The sequence below is a fragment of the Amblyomma americanum genome, chromosome 2 (genome assembly GCF_052857255.1).
Source record: "Amblyomma americanum isolate KBUSLIRL-KWMA chromosome 2, ASM5285725v1, whole genome shotgun sequence".
Lineage (NCBI taxonomy): Eukaryota > Metazoa > Arthropoda > Arachnida > Ixodida > Ixodidae > Amblyomma > Amblyomma americanum.
In genome coordinates this window covers 125671316-125684445 of record NC_135498.1, presented here as the reverse complement: position 1 = coordinate 125684445, position 13130 = coordinate 125671316, and the positions used below count along the sequence as shown (strand labels likewise).

Sequence of the window (13130 nt, the reverse complement as noted above, 5' to 3'; positions counted from 1 at the left end):
TTAAAGATGTCAGAGAAATAGAAAATGATCGCAGTGTTTTAATGATATATTGCTTCTGAATGATTAGATTGAAGCTGTTCCAGGGCTCAAAGTAGAAACAAGTTAGCTAAGTCTCATAACACTGGTGACAGCGTAACATCCTCGAGTTGCTGGCATATTTCGTCACACACAACATTGAGGCATGCTACTTTTCGATAACGGACATAGGTAGGTCGTCGTCCCATGTCAACTCGTTGGTATCGCTGACGGCGCTGCTGTCTTCGTTGTTCCATGTGACTTCACTTACGCCACGCTGCGGTAGCGCTCTCTCAGTTGCCTCGGTGGCGTTGGGGGCTGGGACAGTCACTGGTTCCGTCGGGGGCGCATCTCCCCCTCCACCGGCTGCGCCGCTGAAGTAGAAGGAGGCGCCCAACACTAGCACGGCGAGGCTGATGAGGACGCACATGAAGAAAGAAGCCGCCGCTGCCTGGTGGCCGGGTTGACTGAGATCCAGCCAGTCTTTGCCGGGAGGCGAGTCATCGCGCCGGCGATTGCCAGCGTCAATGCCCACGTCTGGTAGCGGGGCAATACCATTTGCCGAAGGTGCCTTCGGTAACCCACGCAATATGCTCCGTAGCGGTTTGTCGTTGTTCTTGTTGTTGCCCTCCAGAGGATAATGGCGCGTAGGTTGTGCCGCCATTCTGTCTGTGGTGCGCTCTGCCTTGGTCTTCTGTTTCTTCCTGAGAAGGTGAACACGCGTGATGAATATTGCCTAAGCATGCTTTGAAGTCGAAGTTCCATTTGTAATCTTAAGGGGCAGAAGGGGAAGAAGAAAAAGAAGATCATTATACGCGCCCATAATTTATAGAACTTAGTGTAGGCTCTTCCCCCGCTATTTGCATTCCATGCCCAAGTGACGGAAGCTAGCAGTCAATGAAACCAAGGAGCATAGGTTTTTTTTTCTAAACGTTTTTCCTTCCTTTGTCTGCTAAAGTGAAACGAGATCTTACTGTACATTTCCAATCATTGCTTGGCTTGCCCGGCTCGGCTCAGTCCACCCCGTTTAGTTTCGTAAGAGCCTCACCGTGGTGGCTGTGACTTTTTTGTTCGGCTACTGAGTGCAAAGTCAAGGGCTCAAACCCCGTCTAGGCGGCCGAATTTCAAAGCAAGAAAAATAGAAAAACGATGGTTTTTCGTGCGATGTCAGTAAACTTCAACGAATCCTAGGTGGTCTAAATAAATCCAGAGTTCTGCACTATGGCATCCCACATAGCCTGTGCGTCGCTTCTGGACCCTAAGCTACCAATTTACAATTTACTTTCCTAGGCAATGTAGCTTTCGCAAAGCTTTCTAGAAGACAATTGGGTGCTACACTATATCAAAAGAATTCATCGGCCCGCGGATGGACAAGCTTTTGTGAAACGACTGCTGTGCAGACGTTGATTGCGTTCGACGGCGGTTTCGCTTCCATGGAGACATGGTCGTATGCCACGATTCTTATGCGCTCTCAGCAGCATCCCCCAGACATGTTCGCAATAAGGCTTTCGGTTTCCAAATTTGCGTAAGCCTCATCAGCCAATTTTATCACTTTTGCAGCGAAAGCTAAACTTGGCTAGAAAAATTGGCTGTTAAGGCTAGTCAGCGACGCATTTCGGGCAAGCTTCGCTAGTCACTACTGCGCAAGCGCCACTAGTTGACCAAGCCGCAGGTGTTTGGCCTCATCGCCGCACCTTTCCTCAAAACCAAGTTTTCACGGTGCGCAAGCCGTGCTGGAAGAAACTCGAGCTTCAGCACCGCAAGTCCCTGCGCGTGTGCCTAGGCCTGCCCAAAAACTCGCAGTGCGCCGCAACGCTGGTCGAGGTTGGAGCGTGGCCACTTGAGCTCCAAGCAGCGCGCAGGGCACTGAATCACATCGACCGGCTTCACCGCACACTGGACGGCGGCTCGCTGCTGCAGCGTATGCGCTCACACCCGTGCTCACGAATGGGCGCGGCGCTGCTCGAGTATGAGCAGTTGACACAAGGCCCACCCCTCTACGGCTCCTGCGCACCCTGGCCTGCTGCCTCGGAGGTACAGCGAGAGATCGTCAGCACTGCGGGAAAGCGGAACACATCCCTCTGTTCTGTGCAGCAGCTGGCCAGAGCCGTCATACACGAGGAGAGGACCATCTCCACGTGTACACCGACGGCTCAGTGGCCATCGACAGCTTCTCCCTTGCAGCGGCGGCTACCGTCGCCGCCCTGCGTCTGCACAGCCAGCAACACGCAACTTTCCTGGGCTCCTCCAACACGGCGGAGTTGATGGGGATCCGGCTCGGGCTGGACCTGCTGCTCACCCTCGGCCCTGCGCCACCGAGGAATGCTCTGCTGTGCGATTCACCCGCGCCGCCCTCAGCCGCCTGCAGCCTAACGGCTGCGGTACCCCACTAGTGCGGGAAATTCACTCGCGCATCGAGCGCAGAGAGGATGTGCCGTGCGTGCACAGTGGGTGCCCGGTCACTGCGGCATCGCCGGCAACGAAGAAGCTGACGACCTCGCGACCGCTTCACACCAACTACCTGCCAGTGATCTGCCCCTTGCGCTGGGGGACGTGCGTGTAGCCATCCACGACCATCTCCGAAAGCAGTACCCGACCCACGCATCGCAAGAGGTGAGCGCATCGACAGTATCACCGGCTGTCGCGCACTTACGCGGTCGCAACGTGTAATTATCCTCCGCGCGCGCATTGGCTGCGTGTGGCCCGGGAAGTGCCGGGTGCGTCACGGAATCGCGACGAGTAGTGTGTGTGACGGTTGCGGTGCAGTGGAAACACTGGAACATCTGCTCCTTCACTGTGCCGCGTTCGCCAATGCTTGTCGCGATATGCTCGCGGCCTATAGGGCGCAGTGCATGCTACCAGACTCCATCAAGACGCTATTGTGGCCGCAGGGAAGTGCGCGCACTCGTGAGTGAACTTTGGTAAGCCTCTGCGCGTACCTCGAACACACGGGCTTGACGTACTGTCTGTTCTCCGTCAGGTAGTTGCACGCAGTGACTGAACGCTCCGCGACTTCTCCGGACGCCACGGGGGCTGAGTAGTTATGGCGCTCTGCTGCTGGCCCGAAAGACGCGGGTTCGATCCCGGCCACGGCGGTCGAATTTCGTTGGAGGCGAAATTCTAGATGCTCGTGTGCTGTGCGATGTCAGTGCAGGGTAAAGAACCCCTGGTGGTCGAAATTTCCGGAGCCCTTCACTACGGCGTCCCTCATAGCCTGAGTCGCTTTGGGACGTTGAACCCCTATCAACCAAACCAAGCTCCGCGAGTTCTACCTTGAACGAATAATAACTGGACGCCCCAGTCCAGTTGTAGCCAGCACAGTGCTGTGCTCGTGTGTTTTAATTCCTCTAAGATGAACTAATCACGCGCACAACCTGGACTGATTGTGTAATTAGTTTGCATATATTACTTCCCCCCTATCCTCTCTTCCTGTCCCCTTACCTCTTTCATTTCATTTCTCCATTCTGCCTGCTACCCTTTATTTCGGCTGCCCCAGCTCAGGTGCTTCAGTATAGATGGCAGATGCCGGGGCTAGCAAAAATCATTTCCTTCTTTTTCACTAATATTTTAATGAAAAACCCTACCATTGCCACCAATTTTCAATTTGCTTTTTTTTTCCCTCTCTCATTTATCCTTTCTTTTACGGCGTGGTTCGGGTGTCATGTAGGACAATTACTGCGCCATTTCATTTCCTCAAAAGTCAAACAAAACAAGTGACTCGCCGGCATTCGTTGGGTTCATTGGCATTAACAACGTTGTAGAGGCCATTCATTTTCGCGAAAAGAAACGCGCACAACTGGCTGCCTGGGTCAGTGGACACCTATATCTTGCTTTAATGCACGAGCCTGTGGTGTCCAAATACAAAAACCTGCTTTGATAGTTCCGCACACTGAATAGGCAGCGCGCCCAGCCTACCACCCTGGCAGGTGACAGTTAATGGTTGATCACGAGAGGTTGGTCACACAATAAACGCTGCGGCCTATTGCTGCAGTGCTGCGTGTCGGCCACAAAGTTGTCGGTGCTAATCCATGCAGCGCATATCGTTCTCTCAACACCGCCACGTACCTGAAAACGCGATTGAGGCGTCCACAGACCCAGAGAGCCAGTTACACGCCCTTCCTTTCTTCAAAATAGTCGGCCTCCAGAACGTTGTCTATGCCAACGCCAATGAATAAATGAAGGCCGACTGCTTTCGCTTGGTATATCCTGGATTAGCTGAGCTAATCCACATTAATTTCTTCCACTTAGGCTCATGCACATGGGAAAACTACTCTTGTCAGCTCCGAATTTTCGCCGATGCATATGTGCGCAAGAACAGTGAATCCGTTTGTATGGCGATTTTCTGCACCGCAAGAAATGCGCGCGCGACCGCCGCACCTTACGCAACGCTTCAACTGCAACTTATTAGTTGACTGCAACTGAACAGGCTCTGAGGAACCAGACATAGCACGAAGCCGGATGGAATATATCTGGTTTATTTATCCATATAAATAATGACGTCAGCAAGGCCATCAGCAGACCTCAGCAGGTCTCAGCAAAGCCGATAATTATTGCATCAGATAGAGAACATCAAGCCGGTCCAAACAGTATGTCAAGATTACGTGAGAAGCAATTACAATAACAAATATGAAGAGAGTCACGACCCCCATCCACTTTTTCTGCACACCTGTTGTCTCGCAGCGTTACTCGTCTTTTCTCCGGACCTTGGTACTTGTAGTACGCACTTTAAAGGAGCAGCAGTTGGTAACTACAGACCATGAACCGTGGCCTCCTTATTACTCCACTGTGCAGCCAGAGTCATAAATGAAATCTGCCTTTTAATTTTATAGCGTTAACATAAGAATCTCTATGTCAGGAAAAGCTGCCAGTGTACGGCGTTCCCTGAAGCCTCCGAGAACACCCTGCTACGGGTGGCAGGCGACGAACTGAAGCGTGAAAAGTTTTTTCTCCACTTGTAAGAGAAAGGAGGAAGAGATCAGCAAGTGGCTATCATGAGAACAACCCAGAGGGTGGCTATCACGGACGGAGGAGTTTTTGACGCGGGCGAAGTAATGCGCAGCAGCAATGCGCAGCGGAGATAGACAAGCGTGCCCTTACCAGACGCCACCCTTCGGTTGAAGCATAAAGAACTACAGAAAATAAGTCTGCAATGAAAGGGAATGTAAAAAATGAGTGTGATGTGTCGCGTCATGCAAGGTAGAATTAGTCCAATGCAACACGTTTCCTACGGATCGGCCCTCCGACTGCCTGTCATTCTTTTTCATTGCCATGCAAACTAGTTCATTGCCATGCAAACTAGTGGCATGAAAATTCTTGCGCTTATAATTTCGGCTTGTGATAGCATATGTGCTCAGTCATGCTACTTCGCACAATAATTATATGTCATGAGTCGTGACTATATAGGCTACTCATACTTTGTACAAACTCTATACACCTTACATTAGTTGTAAAGTGCTGAGTCATTATACGTTGCGAATAATTGTAGGGGACGCTCAAGCTCTGCCTTAAAACTACAAAGCGAAAGCGCAATGAGTTAATTCCCATATATGCAGAAGGTCATTCTCTACTTTATATTCATGGATACATGAATGTCACCATGCCTGTCCTGGCGCAGTGCTCAAGCGTTTAAGCGATGCGCCACTTCTCGGTGATTAGAGGTGCTCTCAGTTTGATTTTTCTGAGCGACCAATAATTGATTTAACTTCCGGATAATTTCAACCACCTTGGGCTCTTTAACACGCACTGACATTGCACAGTATAATGGCCTCTAACATTCCGCCTCCTTCGAAATGTTAGAGGCCCCGATACTGTGCGACTTGAAGTGTTGTTTTGTGAAAAGTTTTATTTCTGTGGCCCTTTTTGTCTGTACCGTTAATTATTGAACTGTATTATTTTTGCACGCAACTCAATGTTGAATATATGGTGGTCTCCAGAGGCACAGCAAGGTGCATTGCGCACCTTTTTGCGTTGACAACCGTTCAGTAGAGAACAACACATTTGCTCTCAATACCGAACATTTACAAGCGGCATTTTCGTGGTGTCGGACAAATCAGCGCTACGGTGCTGAGTTGGACCCGCATTACAAATAGCGTACGCTACCAAGTTGCAATTCAGCCTGTAGGCACGCTGGCGCTTGAAAGCGCATGGAGACACGCGGCGGTTAATGCCTGAGGGAGACAAGTAGAAAACACTTGGCATTATACTTTCTTCTTACAAAATTATCTGCCATCTCATTATTTCAATATAGAGTTAGGCATAATTCGTCTTGCTAACTGAGTAACTGGAACACCCTTCCACAACCTGTTATGGAAAATCTGTTGCCCAGCTTGATGCCACCGTTCGACTTTAATCTCATTATATCGCATGCATATTGAGGCCTGGGTTCATTCTGTAAAGGCTAGTTTTATTGTCATAAATTTGTCGCATCTTTATCAAGGCCAACGATCCATGTCAGTGTCCTCGCTCTCGTATTTAACACCATGCAAGCGCCGGGCCCTTGGGCTTTCGCTTGAAGTTTTCCAATGATAACAAAATTGCGGAGGCCTTGTCTGATGAGTCTTCACTAGTCGACCCTAGTCGCTGAGACGTTCTGCGTCGAAGACGAGTGAACCATGATACCGCCGGATCCTTGGTGTCGGTTCCAAAGGTCATCGTGGTCGCTGATGGCTTCCGAGAGAGGTGTGGGGCTTTCGCTTCCGACAGATGTGTCTTTTCTTGTCACTTTTGACTCCTGCGCCACGCAAAGCGAAGTAATTCAGGCATAGAACGCAAAGAATTTTAGTGTTCGTGTTCCTAGTTTTAATGCCAATTTATATCCTATATAGTATTTTCAAAAAATAAACATCGTTATAAACTGCAGTGCTACATGTGAAAGCCGCTGTTGATTTATTACTCTCTTTTCATATACGAGACAAATATTGTGATTGCATCTTAATAGTCAGATGATGCAAGTATCACGCTCTCGGCAAACTGCTCAGTCGAGCATGAGAGGCCGCGTTTGTGCTCGTGCATACGCGAAGGAGAAGTAAAGACTTAATTCGAGGCCAGCCCTAAATCTCTTCGTGCTACTGAAGAGAATAATGTAGCTAATATGCGCTTTGCGAAATCATCATTTCGATATTGCAAAGCAATGCGTGATTGAATGGAGCGTCCAGCGTCAACTGGAACTATCTCCTCTGGCGTATGGTGACTGCGTCTCGAGCAAAGAACGAGTATGTTATGGAACAGCATGACATATGGCACGGGATGGTACGGTACGGTATGGTATATTGTGGTATATGGTACGACGCGCTATGGTATAGTATGATATGGTATCATGTATATGGTATGGTATGGTATAGTATGATGATATGATATGGTAATCAGAGTTTAACATTTCTTTGTTCATCGCAGGCCTCGATGTACACAACTTTTCGATGTTCATCACAGCAGGTTTCTACAGCCTTGTGCGTTTGGGCGAGCATCGTCATTTCACTCCGCGGTCGGACACTATTTTGGTGATAGCCGAGCCGGCGCGTGAAGTTATTTGAACTTCCCGAAACACGGTCTGCAATCAGCTGGCTCACATATGAACCGCCACTGTATGCCCTATGGCTGGACTAAGGTACCGCTAACAGAGTTAACCCAACGGGAACTGCGGTCTACTGTGCTAGGACCCATGTCTTACAGAGAGTCTTTGAAGTGTCCTGGAGACGATAGATTGCCGCAGCGCACAAAGAATTTTCTCGTTTGTTTTGTAAATATAAACGGTTCTACCATATCTTTTCCTTCAAAAGCCTCTCAGCGAATTGTTGCACTTAACTTTAATGCAAAATTCTGGAGTAAATTTGATTTACACAAAACACAGTGTCTCGCAATTGGCGTTGTTGTGTTAACGTCTTTTTTATTTTCTTCTCCTATTCCCTACCGGTGACTGCAGGGAACTTAACGGTTGCCTCCCGCCATTCCCTCTGGTTTGGTGCTTAAGCATAGGTTGTCCCGTTTAGTGGAAATTTTCTTATGTATTCTCTTCCATGTGACCGAAACATACATCCACCACGTCTACCGTCGGCGTTGTATCGTGACACCCTTGTTAAGGACGCTAACGGTGCAGTATAACATTTTTTGTCTTGCACTCCGTCAAGCTTTTCTTCCAAAGAAGAGATGCAATTAGGCATAAGCCCCGCGAAGCTCAGTAGTATGCTAGGAAAATTTAGAATCCCAGTGACGTTCCGTCACAATCATAATCACCGCCTTCATAAGTTCCGCATACAAGAGTTTGAATGAGACTCACCTGTACTTTTTACCAGCTTTTGAGTATGTGATAAAATATTTCAGGTCAGATCTTGAGCATTGCGTACATCTGAAGCTAAGTAGCGTTTTAATTAATATGAATTTCGAAAAACTAAATAGAGTACAAGGCCGCCAACTTCTGCGGTGAGCGAGGAGCTTGATGGAGTTTAAAGCACTGCCCAGCGTCATGTGAGTGCGAGGGCCACAGTATTCCACACGTGCTAGAAGCGCAGGAAATATGGACGCTCCTCCCCCTCTCTGGGCCTGCTCGTTGGTTCGCGAAAATCGAACCTGTGATGCAGTCATATTTTTACTTTACACTTCGCTATCATTTCACACCGAATCAGCAGGGTGGTTGTGGCTAAGCCTACCGTGGTATTGTGCTCGAGACCCTGAAGAAGGCCAAAGGAGAATGGGGTGGCGTAGTACTGAGAAAATTGTTTTATACTCCAGTTTCGCGTGGATGACCGCAGCCCCCTCCCTCAGCATGACCGAGCTGACCAGGCACTTTTGCTCTCAATGCTTCAGATTTTATTCCCTTGTTTCTCATATGGACGTTTGGTGAACGAGCGGTAACATAACGCTGAAGTACATACGTGGCTCGTTCCAAAGACGAAGCACACGGCGGCTCCTATCAGCAGTGCGACCACGATGGAGGATACGACGAAGTTTTTTCTCTCGAACCGGTGCTTAAAGCCGGCAAAGTGAGCCTCTGGGTCGCTGTTGTTTTCGCAGCCACTAAGCGGGCTGTTCATCCTCAGCACGTACACGATGCTGCGGGTTGGAGGAAACAGCGCATAAGCACAACTCCAGTGCGAAACGCGGAAGCGTTTCTCATACGCTCGCTATGGCATGGAGACTTCGTAACAAAATAATCACTCTCTAAACCGCTCGATCACTCATCCCGCTGTGTTCGGGGCCTACAGCAGCCCTCTTCGGATTCCGCGGTATACTTTGAAGCTGTTATTAGGACGTAAGCCTTTCTTGGCTGATGAGTGGCATGGACGGAACTTGTGCACAGAATTTGTAGACAGAGGCTGTACACAAAAGTGTGCCCACGAACTCTTAATCATAAGTTATATGGGAATTAAAATGAAATACAAAAATTGCTTAAGCAACAGCTGATAAGCAACATTTATCTAATAAAATTTAAAAAAATAAGACAAAAAAGAAAAACAAAACATTATAAATATAAATAAATCAATAAAGCAGAACCGAAAATGAAAAATTTTGGAAACAATAAAAATTGAAACAATACATTTTAAAAATTGGGCAATAAATATGAAAAATGGACGGAGAAAGAGACGTAAGGGAAAGTCTTTCGCATTACCGCTCTTAAGCAGATTTAAGTGTAACCCTGTAATTTTTTAAGTGAGGTTTGAAGCGCCAGCAGAATTGCAGATGGCCTACATTGAGGCCCGGCGCCAAAGCTGAGTTGCTTCTGAAGCTGCACATTGGGCCTTTATATAAAGTCAATAGCACCATACCATTTCCGTTCACTTCACGCCGCCATTATCATCGACGAATTATGTCCACTTCAAGACGAAGTCCGCTCCCATTATCCGATCTCGCGCGCCCTGTTAGCAATATTGGCCTAAAATTACAAAAATGTGAAAATTAGGTGAAGATGTTGGCGGCCACGGCAAAAGCTAATAACTTGAGCTCTCGATAATGCCGCTGGCAGAAATATAGCTACACAGAGAGGGGGCTGAGCAGAAGTACAAACAGGAGCAATAGCAATAAAAAGACGGGAGAGGCTTATTCACTGCATACAAAAATACAAAAACTGAACGAGTTTGCCTGTCTTGCTCCCGTATGCGAGTATCCAGGCAGTCTTGCAAATATCTGTGCGAGCACGAGCGGATCGCGCAAATGACACTGTGAATGAATGCTTCTACAACCTTTGTCCGTAAAGTTTCGAGACTAAATTATTTTCTTCTCTAGAAATAGTTCCCCAAAACAAATGTTGGCGCGTATGTGTAGCACCATTTTTTCGGGCTAACCTGAGATATTTAGTTAATTATTGTGCACCCGCTAGATGGCATTAAATGTAGAAAAATACGTTGTCACTAGTCGCCTGCGCATTCTACTCTGAGTAAATGTTGAGAGATGGACGTCCACCTCGAACAGCGTGTAAACATAAAATTATGTGTGAAGCTTGGCAAGACAGCCACACAGACGTATGAGCTCCTTCGTGACGCTTACGCCTACGAGACATTATCGCGGGCGCGAGTTTTCGAGTGGCACACGAGGTTCGTTTCGGGGAGAACGTCGGGGGAAGAATACAAAAGGCAGGGGCGCCCATCAACTTCACGGAATGAAAACAACGTGGCTCGGATCAGGGAAATCGTACAGCAAGGCTGCACCATTACAGTCCGCATGCTATCAGGTGCTCTCGACATTAGTAAGGCAGCATGCCACCAAACTTTTAGTGAGAACACAAGGAAACAAAAGCTGAATGCCAGACTTGTGCCCCACTTACTCACTCCCTTGCTCACCGAGGCAGAGAAGGATACTGCATTCGTCGACACCATCATTGCTGAAGACGAAACATGGTGTTTTCAATACGACGCTCAAACAAAGAGGCAGAGCGCCGAATGGCGGTCCACAAGCTATCCGGCATCGAGAAAGGTGTGGCGACAGAAGACTGAAACAAAGACGATGCTGATAGTTTTTTTCCATGCCAGAGGTGCCATACACCACGAGTTCGTGCCACAAGGGCAGACGGTGAATCAGGAGTTTTATATCCGCGTGCTCCGACACATGCGTGATGCACTGCGACGCCGTCGCCCTGACTTATGGGCGTCTGGACAATGGAGCCTTCACCACGATAACTCAAGGCCGCACACTGCTCTCAGCGTAACAAAATTTCTCGCCAAGCACAGCACTACTGTACTTCCCCATCCGCCATACTCGACTGACCTCTCCCCATGCGATTTTTTCCTTTTTCCTCGTGTGAAGAGAGCCCTAAAAGATCGCTGGATGGGGAGAGTGGAGGCCATTCAAGACGCCACGACAAAGGAGCTGATAGCCCTGCCAAAAGAAGCGCTTTCCAACTTTTTCCAAGACCTCAAGAAGCGTTGGAAGCTGTTTATAGACTGCGAGGGATACTATTTCGAATGGCTGCTGCTCACATTATTTCAATGTTACACGCATTTTTTCTTAATGGACTCAATCTCGGAACCTTACGGACAAAGGTTGTATGATGTCCTAAATATTCACCCACTCCCTACTGAAGCACACGGCTCCCTGTACGTCTTGAAAGACGCAAGATATAATTTTGTTGAATTGGTATATGCAATGCTCCACTGCCCACGTTCTTCAACATCCGTCAAGGTTGATTCGAACATAGCTCTTATACGTTTTCGCTTCCACTCCCCAAAAGCTAGTTTCCTAAGCACACTTTCGTGCACATGTGTCAGTCTGGCACATTTTTTTCCTAACTATCGACATGCCTTTTTTACGGTGAGACAACCTTGTGTCGGATGCACAGAATCGGGATGTGTGCAGTCGGCTTTCTTTCATGCTGGCTATAAAAAAGCCCAGGAAATCTGCACAAACGCTTCTAGCATGCGCGACTTACGCCGCGGGCCGCGCAGATCTAAACATTCATAATTACGTGGAAACGTGGAATCTCCGGTAGATCACACTGATTTTCTGTGGCCGTCAGATATATTTGGTGTAAGCGCACGCAGCATATTGTAGGCCATACTCTTCAAAGATAATCACAATGTTCGCGCAGAATCGCTCAAAACTCTCCTCTCTAGTTTTCTTAAAATTGCAAGTTTAAGATTCCCCTTTACGTTTGCGGTGTTCGCTACTGACAGCCAACAAACAGCGCTAAATGTTGATGTCCAGGAATTCTTCTCATGCCATGCCGTTACTAGCCCCCCCCCCCCGTTCAAAACTGCTTACTATGTCATCAGCTTAGTCATGTAGGTAGCCGTGCTTCGGCCTTTATCACACTAGTCACAAAGCGCGAAACATGTCTGGCTCTGCGTCAATGCCAGCTCTTCCATTCAAGGCTTTGTTATTATTTAGGCGCGGCATTGATTTCCATCTGAGCACCGTGTATCGAAGTCAGAAAGAAATGCTTGTGCAGTGCATACCTGTCGCTATTTGCAGTCTTGCGCTCGTTGCGAATCCAAAGGCGAAGAAAATTCATTGCCATGCTGCTGGACTCCGGCACAAGAGGTGACCTCTTCTTCTTTCCTCTCACCTCGCATTCATGTTCCTCGCGGTGAACTACAGCAAAAAAAAAAAAACGAATAGAATAGACGAGATGAAATAACCGTAGCGTTTTTGTAACTGTGCCTTGTTTTACTCGCTTCGAAAGATTATTTTCTTTTGTCGCTCCTGAACTACACGAATCATCCTGGCAATGGTTACAAGATTTAAACTGAAACATTTATGCTCTCTAGCTTTTTCAGGTGCTCCGAAAATTCCGTAGTCATTGGATATTCTATACACCAGGGGATCTCTGGATGACTGGGGTGTGTGGTAATCAGTGTTCTGCTCTTTAGGGTCGACTCATTTTCTGTTTCTTTTGCTTTCGTCGTGCATGAACCACAAAAATGACCTAATGTGCTATCTAAGCTATCGATTTCCATGCGCTGCGACAGTAGCGGAAAACTGCGCCAATGATATTTTTTCAATCACGCGCCCAAGAAAAAGACTAATGTGACGCGGCCGTGCAACTCCTCCTCGAGTCGTCGTCCTAAAGGGATAAATGGCGCGTACCCGCTACGGGGCATTGTCCAAGACATAGGTGGCAACTGGCCGATACTCAAAAGCGTCCTTTTTCCAAGAATGCATATAACCTGCGCGTTGGTATTCTTGCATTT

The 13130-nt window shown here is 48.0% G+C and overlaps 1 protein-coding gene across 1 annotated transcript; it reads right to left on the bottom strand.

Moving 5' to 3' along the window:
• Window positions 1-5845: 5845 nt before the first annotated feature.
• Window positions 5846-12492, bottom strand: LOC144119064 (uncharacterized). The gene is made up of 3 exons (XM_077651790.1): window positions 12396-12492; window positions 8883-9060; window positions 5846-6745 (listed from the first exon to the last, which is right to left on the bottom strand). The coding sequence occupies exons 1-3, from the start codon at window positions 12455-12457 to the stop codon at window positions 6578-6580; spliced, it is 408 nt and encodes a 135-aa protein (XP_077507916.1). The 5' UTR covers window positions 12458-12492; the 3' UTR covers window positions 5846-6577.
• Between the last annotated feature and the right edge of the window lie 638 nt (window positions 12493-13130).

Excerpts from the sequence above, each read along its gene's own strand:
- LOC144119064 (XM_077651790.1), bottom strand. The coding sequence starts at position 12,457 with ATGGCAATGAATTTTCTTCGCCTTTGGATTCGCAACGAGCGCAAGACT. Across the intron at positions 9,061-12,395 it reads AAGACTGCAAATAGCGACAG|CATCGTGTACGTGCTGAGGA; the intron begins GTATGCACTGCA and ends TCCAACCCGCAG. Across the intron at positions 6,746-8,882 it reads TCGTCTTTGGAACGAGCCAC|GAGTCAAAAGTGACAAGAAA; the intron begins GTATGTACTTCA and ends TGCGTGGCGCAG.